Genomic DNA, 16,123 nt, shown 5'->3' on the forward strand with positions numbered 1-16,123 from the left:
CTTAGCCTTAGCTGGGCACAGTGGCTCACGCCTGTAACCCTAACACTCTGGGAGGCCGAGGCGGGTGGATTGCTTGAGCTCATGAGTTTGAGACCAGCCTGAGCAAAAGCAAGACCCTGTCTCTACTAAAAAACTAAAAAAACTGAGGCAAGAAGATCGCTTGAGCCCAAGAGTTGGAGGTTGCTGTGAACCATGACACTCTATCCAGGGTGACAGCTAGAGACTCTGTCCCCACCACCCCCAAAAAACAAAGAAAACCCCACAAAAAACTTAGCTGTAAGGGAAAATATATATATATATATTTTTTGAGACAGAGTTTCAAGCTGTCACCCTGGGTAGAGTGTCGTGGCATCACAGCTCACAGCAACGTCAAACTCCTGGGCTTAAGCGATTCTCTTGCCTCAGTCTCCCAAGAAGCTGGGACTACAGGTGCCTGCCACAACACCCAGCTATTTTTTGGTTGTAGTAGTCATTTCTGTTTGGCGGGGCCTGGGCGGGATTTGAACCTGCCAGCTCTGGTGTATGTGACTGGCGCCTTAGCCACTTGAACTACAGGCACCGAGCCCCAAAAAGATTTCTTTTTTTTTTTTTTTTTTGTGGTTTTTGGCTGGGGCTGGGTTTGAACCCGCCACCTCTGGCATATGGGACCAGCGCCCTACTCCTTGAGCCACAGGCGCCGCCCCTGAAAAGATTTTTTTAATGAAAGAAAATGTACATGATAGAAGATGCCATATACAAACCAAGAGATAAATATGATACTGGGAGGGTGGCGCCTGTGGCTCAGTGAGTAGGGCGCCGGCCCCATATGCGGAGGGTGGCGGGTTCAAACCCAGCCCCGGCCAAACTGCAACAAAAAAATAGCTGGGCATTGTGGCGGGCGCCTGTAGTCCCAGCTACTCGGGAGGTTGAGGCAAGAGAATCGTGTAAGCCCAAGAGTTAGAGGCTGCTGTGAGCCGTGTGACGCCACAGCACTCTACCCGAGGGCGGTACAGTGAGACTCTGTCTCTAGAAAAAAAGAAAAAAAAAAATGATACTGGGAAAACTAATCCTAATGTACATGACAGCTAAAAATAAAAATAAAAAAAGGAAATGGAAGGGAGAATATAAACAGGCAATTTACAAAAGAGAAAATGCAACAGGTAAACATACATACAAATCTACTCAATAAAAACAGACATATACACCAAGGCAACAAAATAGAAAGCCCAGAAATAAATTCACAATTTACAGTCAAATGATCTTTGACAGAGGTGTCCACAACACAAAATAGGGTAAGGACTGTCTCTTCAATAAATGGTGTTGTGACAACTAAACGTCCACATGCAGAGAAATGAAACTGGACCCTATTGAATAGCATATATGAAATCAACTCAAAATGGGTAGAAAGCTTAAACCTTACTTTTTTTTTTTTTTTTTTGTAGAGACAAAGTCTCACTTTGTCACCCTTGGTAGAGTGCCCTGGAGTCACACTGCTCACAGCAACCTCCAACTCCTGGGATTCTCTTGCCTCAGCCTCCCGAGTAGCTGGGACTACACGTGCCCGCCACAATGCCCAGCAATTTTTTTATTGCAGTTTGGCTGGGGCCGGGTTTGAACCTGCCACTCTCGGGATATGGGGTCGGTGCCCTACCCACTGAGTCACAAGTGCCGCCCCTTACACCTTACATTGTTTAAATTACTGGAATAAAACACAGGGAAAAAGCCATTTTACACTGGTCTGGGCAATAACTGGATATAACTGGTCACCTAGTTGAATTAATGAAGTCACTCTAAGGAGAAAGTACATGGCATAAACATTTTTGATGAGAATTTCAGCTAAAAGATGAATAGAACAATTGTTAAGGAATAATAAAATCTTGCAGTTGTCACCTAGTCAGTGCCTCTTCAGTAAGCACAAGCTACTGGTATAAAATGTTTGTGAAACCAATCTGAAAACATGTCCTTGGTGATCCATGCCTTTTTGTTAGCATAATAATGGACTGGTAAGACATTCACTCCTGGCCAGGCTGGTGGATTGCCTGAGCTTGCAGGTTCCAGACCAGCTTGAGCAAGTGCGAGACCTGTCTCTAAAAAAAAAGCCAGGCATTGTGGCAGGTGCCTGTAGTCCCAGCTACTTGGGAGGCTGAGACAAGAGAATGGCTTGAGCCCAAGAGTTTGAGGTTGCAATGAGCTATTACGCCACGGCACTCAACTGAGGGAGACAAAGTGAGACACTGTCTCAAAAAAAGAAAGAAAAAAAAGAAAAAAAGAAATTCAAGAAATTCACTCCTTGAAAATAGATAGGATGAAAGTTTTTGCCAATCACAGCAGGTTTACATTTAATGTATGGCTCCTGCAGAAGCACATTCAAGCAGGTATTTTGTTTTTGGCATCCTTAAGTGGGCTGTCTTATCAGCAGTACTTAATGTTTTTCTGGGGCAGTATCACTGAAACAGTGATGTTCTGTTAACATTATAGACTTAATCTGATGTCAGGCATTCATCAGCAATGACCCTGGGAAACGTGACAATGACTTTCTTTGCTGCTTTGTGATAAGCAGATGCTTTAGAACACCAAACCTGTTAAAATTCGATGCTGTTGTGTCTTAAATTTCTGCAACTAGCTTGTTGAATGTTCATAATTCTCTTCAAATTTTAGCTCTCTGGGATAGATCTTTGCTTGTTTTATTATCAGCATAGCATTGAGTGGCATGTATTCACTGCAGTGCTGATGAATACAATCTTTTAACACACGACTGATATCTTCATTTTTAGCTTTATGAAGTATTTTTCTATTTTTCATTAACTTTTGATCATCACTTTCAGCACAGAACTTTAACAACATATATTTACATTTCTTCAGGTCTATATAGTGGTCATTCCCAAACTGGAATCTTCTCTAAGATATTTCACACTTATACTACCGTCCAGTTTCTCCAATAGTTTCACTCTGTGTACTGTAAGTAAACATAAATGCTTTCCTTTATCACTGTATCTATAGAGGTACCTGCAGGCCTTTTTGGTATTTTCAGTAATACCTTCTCACCACAAAGCAAAAAATAAGTAAAAAACTGGGGAGTAATGCATGTAGGTCTTGGTCCCATGTGGGGCATCATGGGGAACCTATCAATAGTGTTTCTGACCTGTACATGTGCCAATTTTTACTTTTGTGGGTGTGCTTGTGTAGGGGAACCTGGGTGTGCATGCAAAACAGATCAGAGGTAAAGGAGGCTGGGAAAGTCTTTTTTCTGGTGGGAATACTGAATAAACTGTATGTTGTACACCTGCATTTTAACTTTGACCATTCTCATGGGGTCAAGTATAGAATTTTCAATTTGTAGAATCATACTAATACTCAAAAGCTTTGGATTCTAAAGCATTTCAAACGTCAGGTTTTAAGAGATTAGGGATGGTTAACCTATACAGCACAATATGCTGACCTACTGTCCTGTTGATGGGTATTAAGGTTGTTTCTTTTTTTTTTTTTTTTGAGACAGAGCCTCAAGCTGTCATCCTGGGTAGAGTGCTGTGGCATCTTGGCTCACAGCAACCTCCAACTCCTGGGCTTAAGCAATTCTCTTGCCTCAGCCTTCCAAGTAGCTGGGACTACAGGTGCCAGCCACAACGCCTGGCTATTTTTTGGTTGCAGCCCTCATTGTTGTTTGGCAGGCCCCGGGCTGGATTTGAACCCACCAGCTCAGTTGTATGTGGCTGGCGCCTTAGTTGCTTGAGCCACAGGTGCTGAGCCAATGTTAGGTTGTTTCTAATTCTTCCTCTTCCTCTTTGGATCCTATGATGGATGTCTGATTAACTTTATTAGAAACTACCAGGTAGACAGACAAAGGTCTTATACCATTTTATCTTCCACTATCAGTGTATGAAAATTTCAGACTGGACATGGTGGCTCACACCTGTAATCCCACCATTTTAGGAGGCTGAGGTAGGAGGATTGCTTAAGCCAAAGAGTTCGAGACTAGTCTGGGCAATATAGGTTTTTCTACCTAAAAATCTGCTTGGGCCAGTTACGGTGGCTCATGCCTGTAATCCTAGCACTCTGGGAGGCCTGAGCTCATGAGTTTGAGACCAGCCTGATTCAGAGCAAGACCCCTTCTCTAAAAATAGCTGGGTGTTGTGGCAGGCACCAGTAATCCCTGCTACTTGGGAGGCTAAGGCAAGGGGATCATTTGAGCTAGAAGAGTTTGAGGTTGCTGTGAGTTATGACACAATGGTACTCTACTGAAGAAAATGCTAGAAAGTGAGTCATCCTTTTCTATTTCTTTTTTTGAGACAGGGTCTTTGTCACCATGGGTAAAGGGCCATTGCATAATAGCTTCCAGGAATCTCAACCTCAAACTCTTGGGCTCAAGTGATCCTCTTGCCACAGCCTCCTGAATAGGTGGACTACAAGGGCCTGCCATAAAGCCTGGCTGTTTTAGAGACAGGATCTCACTCTGGCTCAGGCTGGTCAAGCATTCCACCCGCTTCAGCTTACCGGACTGTGAGGATTATAGGCATGAGTCACCAAAATTGGCCTTTCCTCTTCTATTTTCTAAAAGTTTGCATAAGATTGCATCATTTCTTTCTTAAATTTTGGCTAGAATTCACAAGTGAAAACATCTGGGCCTAGCAGGTATAGGACTATTCAGATTTTTATATCTCTTTTGGTCACTTTTGCTAAATTGTGATAAATGTGTTCATCTAAGATGTGGAATTTATGCCATAAAGTTGATCATAATGTTTCTTTTTTTTTTTTTGGCCGGGGCTGGGTTTGAACCCACCGCCTCCGGCATATGGGACTGGCGCCCTACTCCTTGAGCCATAGGCGCCGCCCGATCATAATGTTTCTTAACTATCTTTTTACTATAGGGAAGATCTACAGGTTGTCTCTTCCTTCACTTCTACATTTCTACTATTGGTAATTTACATGTGTTCCTCCCTTCCTTTTTAAACTCTCCTGATCAGTCTAGCCAAGGATTCATCAATTTTATTAATCTTTACAAAGGATCAAATTTTGGTTTCATTAACTTTTCTCCATTATTTGTTCATTTTCCATGAATTTTTGCTCCTATATTCATTCTACTATCATTCTGCTTAGGCTGGGTTTACTTTGCTTTTTGTTACTACCTCAAGGAAGAAGCTTAGATCATTTATTTTAAATCTTTTTCTTGTTTAGTATAAACATCTAGCACCGTAAGTTTCCCTTTAATTCCTACTTTAGTTGCATCATATACAGACTATGATACATTGAATTTTAATTATTGTTCAGATCAAAATATTTTCCTATTTCCCTTTTCATTTCTTCCTTCATGCACAGGTTATTTAGAAGTATGTTATTTACTTTCAAAATATTTGGGAATTTTCCAGATTTTAATACTTTTAAATTTATTGAGACATGTTTTATGACTCAGCACATAATCTTGGTGAATGTTTCTTACTCACTTGGAAAGAATGTGTATTCTGGGCGGCGCCTATGGCTCAGTTGGTAAGGCGCCGGCCCCATATACCGAGGGTGCCGGGTTCAAACCCGGCCCCAGCCAAAAAAAAAAAATGCAAAAAAAAAAAAAACAGAAAATAGCCGGGCGTTGTGGCGGGCGCCTATAGTCCCAGCTGCTTGGGAGGCTGAGGCAAGAGAATCGCTTAAGCCCATGAGTTGGAGGTTACTGTGAGCTGTGTGAGGCCACGGCACTCTACCGAGGGCCATAAAGTGAGACTCTGTCTCTACAAAAAAAAAAAAAAAGGAAAGAATGTGTATTCTGCAGTTGCATGTAGTGTCGTATAAATATTGAGATTGAGTAGTTTTATAGTATTCCTCAAATCTTCTTTATCCTTATTATTTTCAGTCTTCTTGTGTCATTAATTTCTCAGAAAAGTATTAAAATTTCCAACTATAATTATGGATTTATCGATTTCTCTCTTCAATTCTGACAGTTCTTGCTTCATGTATTTTAGGCTGTTATTAGGTAAATATACACTTAAGATTTTTATGTCTACTTGAACTGACTTGACTCTTATCAGTATGAAATATCTCTCTGTCGACTACCTTGTCTAGGCTTAGTGCCTGTAGCACGGTGGTTATGGCACCAACCACACACACTGAGGCTGGTGGTGGGTTCAAACCCAGCCTGGACCAGTTAAAGCAACAATGACAAGTGCAACAACAACAACAACAACAACAAAAGGACTACCTTGTCTAATAATAGTAAAGCCAGTCTACCTGATGCTAGAAATTTTTATGCACATAATGAAGAGAGTACTTAAATCTCATTAACAAAACATAAATGGTGCTTAAAACCCATTGCTCATTGACTTATTGAAATAATCCTCAATTAAGAATGTATGTGTGGGGCGGTGCCTGTGGCTCAGTCGGTAAGGCGCCGGCCCCACATACTGAGGGTGGCGGGTTCAAACCCGGCCCCCGCTGAACTGCAACCAAAAAATAGCTGGGCATGGTGGTGGGCTCCTGTCGTCCCAGCTACTCGGGAGGCTGAGGCAAGAGAATCGCTTAAGCCCAGGAGTTGGAAGTTGCTGTGAGCTGTGTGATGCCATGGCACTCTACCCGAAGGGCATAAAGTGACACTCTGTCTCTACAAAAAAAAAAAAAAAAACAAAAAGAATGTATGTGTGAGACAGTGCCTCTGGCTCAGTGGGTAGGGCGCTGCCCCCATATACTGAAGGTGGCAGGTTCAAACCTGGCCCCAGCCAAACTGCAACAAAAAATAGCCAGGCATTATGGCAGGCACCTGTAATCCCAGCTACTCAGGAGACTGATGCAAGAGAATCGCCTAAACTCAGGAATTGAAGGTTGCTGTGAGCTATGACGCCATGACACTCCACCAAGAGCAATAAAATAAGTCTCTAAAAAAAAAAAGAATGTATGTGTGTATATGTAATTAGTTCATGCACTAACCTCATCAATAAAAGGTATTAATACCACAGCTTCCCATTCCTGTTGTTTCCCATTTAGGTCAGTTTTAAAATCAGGTGGATAATATTCTATAATAGGAGAGTCTTCACTGGTCATCAAATGCTGTGAAAATATAAAATAACATTATAGAAATATAAGAACTATTATCAGTATAGCTTTTTGTTAATTTATTTAATTTCCTCACATTATAGCTTAACATTTCTAATTAAAGCAAGCTAAAGTTTTATATCTATGTTACAATATACTTGCTATATTTTGATTTTCAACTATAAGAATTCTAATTTCTAATTCTAACTTCATTGCTTCTCATCATTTTTCTACATTACTGCCCTCATTATGTAGCATACCACCTTTACTTTGAACATTAATTTTATTATCTTTTCACTCTATAAGACTTACTGCCTAAATTGTTTCTCCTTCAGACTTCATTTTATAGTCTGAAGATGACTTCTAAAAAGTCTTCCATTTTCTAACTCAAATTAACAAGTTACTCCCATGTCCTAATAAAGTGTATTAAGCAAAAACTGTCAAAATCTCAGAACCACTATGTTACAACTATCAAAGAACAGTTCATAATACATGTTTTTATTACAGATTTATAGGAAGAGGTAGACAAAGCATAAGAATGTCTTCTAGAAAATGAATATGGAAGACTTAAAATTTTTAAAAACCAGAATATTCTCAGGTTGATGCTCAAAATATTAATAAATAGTATGGCATGGGCAGTGAGCAATTAAAATAGATGAGGCTGTAAAGACCTTGCATGGTCCTATTGGTCCAGAGTGGTTGAATGTCAAAGCTTAATACATTTGAAGGTAGGAAAAGAAAGCATCAAAGAAACTTACAAAACAAAAAAGGGGAAGTCAGGATAGAAGATATGTTAAGGTTCAGAAAGACGCAGACAGGAGTCTGATACTGTTAAAGTTGCAAAGGGATGTGTGTCTACTCCGATTCCTGGGAGCAGCCCATGGAATTAAAAGAACAGACTGATATACTAACAACTAAATTAAATTTACCTTCAGCATCACCTTAGTAAACACAGTGTAATTTTGGTGACCATTTCACCCTTGAAACTTCTTTCTAGTCTGTGAAATATGTTAACCAAAGAAAAGCCTTTCATTTCACAATCTGATAAATGAAATGCTTAAAATCCAAATATACTCCAAGGCAATACTGCATTTAGATAAATGAATTATTAGAATCATCCTTATTCTAAAAGGTAGGAATAAAAGAGAAGGAGAATGAACCTACAAATGTTTGGACAAAGTAGATTTGAGATGGTTTCAGATTTTGTCTGTTGTAGTTTACCTTCTTTGGTGGAGAAACAAATTGAAGATGTGGTTAAAGGCACTGAAAATGAAGTGAGGCTCTGAATGGTTTATGGAGTTTGTTTGCATTCACAACACAAAGCTAAATTCAAATTAAAGAATTACTTTTCAGGGAGGTGCTTAAAAATACTATATTTAAAACTAAAAATAAATACATTTAGCTATTAAATAATTTGGGGTATTATTATTTCTAACTTTGGCAGAGGAGCTCCATAACTATCAAAAAGGATGTTTAAAAATGCTCTGATTTGGGCGGCGCCTGTGGCTCAACGGGTAGGGCGCCGGTCCCATATGCCGGAGGTGGCGGGTTCAAGCCCAGCCCCGGCCAAAAAAAAAAAAAAATGCTCTGATTTCTCTTCAGATTGAATAAATCTTTTGCTTTTTTCTAAAAAGGACATAAAACCATTAAATTCTAAAACCCACCTGGTAGCATGTAGGAAGCAAATTTTTGCTAGCTGCTGGAAGCACAGCAAGAAGTTGTTCAAATGGCTTAAACGGTTTTCCTAGTTCAAAGTGTATCTTGAGTGTACTGATGTTACGGATATCGGACAGGAAAGGTGCATAATGATAAGGATAATACCTATCAAACAAAACTGAGTTTTAAACAACTGCAACTTTATGATACAAGTCAATAGTAAATATATACCTTTTCCATATTTTATTTTAACAACACATAGCAATAATTTTAAAGAAAAATAGAATACCACTCATAATTTTACCATTTGGATATGACATATTAGCAATGTTGGAAAATTTAGGTCATGTGATAATAACATATTTATTATACGTTCTTTTTTTTTGTGACAGAGACTCACTTTATTGCCCTTGGTAGAGTGCCATGTCACAGCTCACAGAAATCTCCAGCTCTTGGGCTTAGGGAATTCTCTTGCCTCAACCTCCTGAGTAGCTGGGACTATAGGCACCAGCCACAAGGCCCGGCTATTTTTTTTTATTGCAGTTTGGCTGGGACAGGTTGGAACCCGCCACCCTCGGTATATGGGGCTGGCACCCTACTCACTGAACCACAGGTGATGCCCCCACCTCCCTTTTTTTTTTTTTTTTGAGACAGAGCCTCACTTTGTCCCCCTGGGTAGAGTGCTGTAGTGTCATAGCTCACAGCAATCTCAAACTCTTGGGCTCAAGAGATCATCTTGCCTTAGCTGCCTGTGTAGCTAGGACTATAGACACCGATCACAATGCCCAGCTATATATTTATTTTTATTTTTTTTTGTAGAGACAGAGTCTCACTTTATGGCCCTCGGTAGAGTGCCATGGCATCACACAGCTCACAGCAACTTCCAACTCCTGGGCTTAAGGCGATTCTCTTGCCTCAGCCTCCCGAGTGGCTGGGACTACAGGTGCCCGCCACAACGCCCGGCTATTTTTTGGTTACAGTTCAGCTGGGGCCGGGTTTGAACCCGCCACCCTCGGTATATGCGGCCGGCGCCTTACCGACTGAGCCACAGGCACCGCCCTATTTTTTGTTTTTTAAGAGACAGGGTCTTGCTCTTGCTCAGGCTGGTCTTGAACTCCCGAGCTCAAGCAATCCACTCACCTCAGCCTCTCAGAGTGCTAGGATTACAGACGTGAGCCATACTTCCTTAATTTTTTTTCTTTTTTTTTTTTTATTGTTGGGGATTCAATGAGGGTGCAATAAGCCAGGTTATACTGATTGCATTTGTTAGGTAAAGTCCCTCTTGCAATCGTGTCTTGCCCCCAAAAGGTGTGGCACACACCAAGGCCCCAACCCCCTCCCTCCTTCCCTTTTGCTACTCTTCCTTTCCCCACCCCTCATTCCTTCTTTCTCTCTCTGCTTTCCCCTTCCCCCACCCCCACTGTGACCAGAATTGTCATTAATTGTCTTCATATCAAAATTGAGTACATGGGATTCATGCTTCTCCATTCTTGTGATGCCTTACTAAGAATAATGTCTTCCACTTCCATCCAGGATAATATGAAGGATGTAGGGCGGCGCCTGTGGCTCAGTGAGTAGGGCGCCGGCCCCATATGCTGAGGGTGGCAGGTTCAAACCCAGCCCCGGCCAAACTGCAACAAAAAAATAGCTGGGCGTTGTGGCGGGCGCCTGTAGTCCCAGCTGCTCGGGAGGCTGAGGCAAGAGAATCGCTGAAGCCCAAGAGTTGGAGGTTGCTGTGAGCCGTGTGACGCCACGGCACTCTACTGAGGGCCATAAAGTGAGACTCTGTCTCTACAAAAAACAAACAAACAAAAAAAATATGAAGGATGTAAAGTCTCCATTTTTTTTTTTTTATTGTTGGGGATTCACTGAGGGTACAATAAGTCAGGTTACACTGATGGCAATTGTTAGGCAAAATCCCTCTTGCAATCATGTCAAGTCTCCATTTTTTTAAAATAGCTGAATAGTATTCCATGGTGTACATATACCATAGCTTGTAAATCCATTCCTGCGTTGGTGGGCATTTAGGCTGTTTTCACATTTTGGCAATTGTAAACTCAGCTGCAATAAACAGTCTAGTGCAAGGGTCCTTATGATACAAGAATTGTTTTCCTTCTGGGTAGATGCCCAGTAATGGAATTGCAGGATCAAATGGGAGGTCTAGCTTGAGTGCTTTGAGGTTTCTCCATACTTCCTCCGGAAAGGGTTGTACTAGTTTGCAGTCCCACCAGCAGTGTAAAAGTGTTCCCTTCTCTCCACATCCACGCCAGCATCTGCAGTTTTAAGATTTTGTGATGTGGGCCATTCTCTCTGGGGTTAGATGGTATCTCAGGGTGGTTTTGATTTGCATTTCTCTAATAGATAGGGATGATGAACACTTTTTCGTATGTTTGTTAGCCATTCGTCTGTCTTCTTTAGAGAAGGTTCACTTCATGTCTCTTGCCCATTGATATATGGGATTGTTGGCTTTTTTCATGTGGATTAATTTGAGTTATCAAGCTTTTGTCTGATTCAAAACATGCAAATATCCTTTCCCATTGTGTAGGTTGTCTCTTTGCTTTGGTTGTTGTATCCTTAGCTGTACAGAAGCTTTTCAGTTCAATGAAGTCCCATTTGTTTATTTTTGTTGTTGTTGCAATTGCCATGGCAGTCTTCTTCATGAAGTCTTTCCCCAGCCCAATATCTTCCAGTGTTTCTCCTGTGCTTTCTTTGAGGATTTTTACTGTTTCATGCCTTAAATTTAAGTCCTTTATCCACCTTGAATCAATCTTTGTGAGTGGAGAAAGGTGTGGGTCCAGTTTCAGTCTTTTACATGTGGATATCCAGTTACCCAACACCATTTATTGAATAGGGAGTCTTTCCCCCACGGTATGTTCATGTTTGGTTTATCAAAGATTAGGTGGTTGCAAGATGTTAGTTTCATTTCCTGGATTTCGATTGGATTCCAAGTGTCTATGTCTCTATTTTTGTGCCAGTACCATGCTGTCTTGATCACTATGGCTTTGTAGTACAGACTAAAATCTGGTATGGTGATGCCCGCAGCTTTATTTTCATTACTAAGAACTGCCTTAGCTATTCGGGTTTTTTTTCTGGTTCCATACAAAACGCAGAACCATTTTTTCCAAATCTAGAAAGTACGATGTTGGTATTTTAATAGGAATGGCATTGAATAGATAGATTGCTTTGGGAAGTATAGACATCTTAACAATGTTGATTCTTCCCATCCATAAGCATGGTATGTTCTTCCATTTGTTAATATCCTCTGCTATTTCCTTTCTGAGGATTTCATAATTTTCTTTATAGAGGTCCTTCACCTCCTTTGTTAGGTATATTCCTAGGTATTTCATTTTCTTTGAAACTATGGTGAAGGGAGTTGTGTCCTTAATTAGCTTCTCATCTTGACTGTTACTGGCATATACAAAGGCCACTGACTTGTGGACATTGATTTTATATCCTGAAACATTACTGCATTTTTTTATGACTTCTAGGAGTCTTGTGGTTGAGTCTTTAGGTTCTCTAAGTATAAGATCATGTCATCAGCAAAGAGGGAGAGTTTAACCTCCTCTGCTCCCATTTGGATTCCCTTTATTTCCTTCTCTTGCCTAATTGCATTGGCTAGAACTTCCAGCACTATGTTGAATAGTAAAGGTGACAGAGGACAACCTTGTCAGGTTCCAGTTCTAAGAGGAAAAGCTTTCAGTTTTATTCCATTCAGTAAAATATTAGCTGTGGGTTTGTCATAGATAGCTTCAATCAGTTTTAGAAATGTGCCACCTATGCCTATACTCTTTAGTGTTCTAATTAGAAAAGGATGCTGGATTTTATCAAATGCTTTTTCTGCATCTATTGAGAGGATCATGTGATCTTTATTTTTGCCTCTGTTAATATGTTGGATAACGTTTATGGACTTGTGTATGTTAAACCAGACTTGTATCCCTGGGATGAAACCTACTTGATCACAATGTATGACTTTTTTGATGATAAGCTATAATCTATTGGCTAGGATTTTGTTGAGAATTTTTGCATCTATATTCATGAGTGAAATTGGTCTGAAATTCTCCTTTTTGGTTGGTCTTTTCCTGGTTTTGGTATCAGGGTGATGTTTGTTTCACAGAAGGTGTTGGGGGAAGATTTCTTCTTCCTCAAGTTTTTGAAATAATTTCTGCAGTACAGGAATAAGCTCTTCCTTGAAGGTTTGATAGAATTCTGGTGTGAAACCATCTGGACCAGGGCATTTTTTGGTTGGAAGCTTTTTTATTGTTTATTTCATCTCAGTGCTTGAAATTGGTCTGTTTAGGAGCTCTATTTCTTCCTGGAAAAGTCTAGGGAGAGGGTGTGATTCCAAATGTTGATCCATTTCCTTCACATTGTCAAATTTCTGGGCATAGAGTTTCTGGTAGTATTCAGAGATGATCTCTTGTATCTCTGTGGGATCAGTTGTTATTTCCCCTTTATCATTTCTGACTGAGGTTACTGGAGATTTTACTTTTCTATTTCTAGTTAGTCTGGCCAATGGTTTATCTATTTTATTTATTTTTCAAAAAAACCAACTCCTTGTTTCATTAATTTTCTGAATGATTCTTTTGTTTTCAATTTCATTGATCTCTGATTTAATTTTGGGTATTTCTTTTCTTCTACTGGGTTTAGGCTTAGATTGTTCTTCTTTTTCCAATTCCATAAGATCTCTTGTGAGATTGTTGATGTGCTCTCTTTCTGTTTTTCAAATGTAGGCATCTAAAGCGATGAATTTTCCTCTCAAAACTGCTTTTGCAGTATCCCACAGGTTTTGGTAGCTTGTATCTTCATTGTTGTTATGCTCAATGAAGTTAATGATTTCCTGTTTTATTTCTTCCTGCACCCGTCTGTTATTTAACAGAAGGTTGTTTAATTTCCATGCCTTTGTGTGGGGTTGAACGTTTTTGTTAGAGTTGAGTTCCACCTTTAGTGCCTTATGGTCTGAGAAGATACAAGGTAAAATTTCAATTCTTTTGATTCTGTTGATATTTGTTTTGTATCCCAGGATATGATCAATTTTGGAGAATGTTCCATGGGGTGATGAGATGAATACATATTCTTTATCTTTGGGATGTAGTGTTTTATATGCGTCTATCAAGCACAATTGTTCTAGGGTCTCATTTAAATCTCTTCTTTGTTTAATTTCTATTTAGAGGATCTGTCCAGCTCTGTAAAAGGAGTGTTAAAGTTCCCTGTTATTATGGTATTATCGGATATCATATTGCTCAGACTGAGTAGGGTCTGTTTCAAGAATCTGGGAGGATTTAAATTGGGTGCATACATATTTAGAATTGAAATGTCTTCTTGTATTTTTCCCTTGATCAATATAAAGTGACCATCTTTGTCATTTTTTGACTTTTGTTGCTTTAAATCAACATATATCTGAAAATAAGACTGCAACTCCTCTTTTCTTCTGAATTCTATTTGCCTGAAAAATTGTCTTCCATCCCTTAACTCGGAGTTTTGTCTTTTGAAGCCAGGCGTGTTTCTTGCAGACAGCAAATGGATGGGTTGAGTTTTTTAATCCAGTCAGCCAATCTATGTCTCTTCAGTGGGAAATTCAAGCCATTCACATTTATTGAGATAATTGATAAGTGTAGTAGTATTCTATTCATCTTATTTTGTGAGAGTCCATTGCTTAGTTTTATCTTTTGTATCTGTGTGGAATTTACGTTCTGTCCTTTGATTTCTGAGTTCTTACTTTGCTGCTGATCCATTGTGATGGTCAGGTTGAAGTATTTCCTGTAGAGCTGGTCTTATTGTGGCGAATTTCTTCAATGTTTGTATATCCGTAAATGATTTGATTTCTCTGTCAATTTTAAAGCTTAGCTTAGCAGGGTATAGAATTCTGGGCTGGAAATTGTTCTGTTTAAGTAGATTAAAGGTAGATGACCATTTTCTTCTTGCTTGGAAAGTTTCGTAGTCACTCTGATGGATTTTCCCCTGTAGGTCAACTGGCATTTATTCCTGGCAGCTTGCATCATCTTTTCTTTGGTCTTGACTTTGGACAGGTTCATCACAATGTGTCTTGGAGAAGCTCGGTTAGAGTTGAGGTGACCTGGGGTCTGATATCCCTCTGAAAGCAGTGTGTCAGAATCTTTGGTGGTATTTGGGAAATTTTCCTTTATAATATTCTCTAGTATGTTTTCTATTCCTCTGGGGCATTCTTCTTCCCCTTCTGGGATTCCTATAACTCGTATGTTGGAACGCTTCATAAGGTCCCATAATTCTGACAGTGAACGTTCTGCTTTCTCGCTCTTCTTTTCTGCCTCTTTTACTATCTGAGTTATCTGAAGAACTTTGTCCTCTGCCTCCGAAATTCTTTCTTCTGCATGGTCTAACCTGTTGCTGATACTTTCCATTGCATCTTTAAGTTCCCTAATTGACTGCTTTAGTTCCTTCAGCTCTGCTATATCCTTTCTATATTCTTCATATCATTCATCTCTTATTTGATTCTGTTTTTGGATTTCCTTTTGGTTATTTTCCATTTTATTAGCCATTTCCTTCATTGTTTCCATCATTTCCTTCATTGTTTTTATCATGTGTATTCTAAATTCCCTCTGTCATTCCTAACATTTCTTTATAGATGGAATCCTCTGCAGTAGCTACCTCATGGTCCCTTGGAGGGGTTGCTCTGGACTGGTTCTTCATGTTGCCAGGAGTTTTCTGCTGATTCTTCCTCATGAGTGATTTCTTTTATCTGTTTCCTTGCCCTAATTTTCCTTTCACTTCCTCTTGTTCTTTAAGTTTCCGTGCCCGTGGAAGCTGCAGGGAGGATTAGACCGATCGGACACAAGCAACCACTTGCCAGTTTTCCACTGTTTTTGTTCTCCTCTTGGGCTCCAGAAGTCTCTCGCTGACTGCCTGTATCTTCAAAGGGATGATTATAAGCAGATCCCACCAGCCAGAGATGCCTGGAGTCTTAATTCCCCGGACTCATGGTGCCCAGTTGCAGGGAAGCTGTTACTCGGCCACTATCTTGCTCTCCGATTCCATATTTCCTTAATTTTTAAAGTCCGATTTCACACTTCTAAAATTCGAATGTATCAGGTGATTGAAGAATACATATGACATAATGCTTCTTTTAGTTCCCTAAATGTTGATCATCAACTTTCCAATCAATAGATTGGACCAGCAGTAATGAGGAAGTCAGAAGACTATCAGTTTTGTCACTTGGGCTTGGGTCCTCTAGACAAGGGGCTGGTAACAGCTGAATATTCTCATAAAAGCAGGATAGTGAGAATAGTGACTTTGGGCTTACATGGCCATTACTAGTCAGCTCTAAGAACTTTTATCTTTGAATTAGTATGCATATTATCCTATTTGTGATAAAGATTAAACCACATATCAATCACACATACATTATTTTTGTTTTTGTTTAATGCCATGCCTTCTTAACTATGCACAACATAAGTATTTCTTCAAAGGCTTTGATCACACAATATTTTAAAACTTTAAAAAA

The 16,123-nt window shown here is 39.8% G+C and overlaps 1 protein-coding gene across 5 annotated transcripts in view; it reads right to left on the bottom strand.

Annotated features, from left to right (window-relative positions):
- Window positions 1–16,123, bottom strand: part of XRN1 (5'-3' exoribonuclease 1) — a 168,765-nt gene that overhangs the window by 111,907 nt on the left and 40,735 nt on the right. For all 5 annotated transcript variants that reach the window (XM_053598577.1, XM_053598580.1, XM_053598579.1 and 2 more), the window contains exons 14-15: window positions 8,655–8,811; window positions 6,886–7,005 (exon numbers count right to left, since the gene is read on the bottom strand). In XM_053598577.1, the coding sequence (XP_053454552.1) occupies window positions 6,886–7,005; window positions 8,655–8,811 (277 nt within the window). The remainder of the gene's footprint in view (window positions 1–6,885; window positions 7,006–8,654; window positions 8,812–16,123) is intronic.

The sequence above is a fragment of the Nycticebus coucang genome, chromosome 8 (assembly GCF_027406575.1).
Source record: "Nycticebus coucang isolate mNycCou1 chromosome 8, mNycCou1.pri, whole genome shotgun sequence".
Classification (NCBI taxonomy): Eukaryota; Metazoa; Chordata; class Mammalia; order Primates; family Lorisidae; genus Nycticebus; species Nycticebus coucang.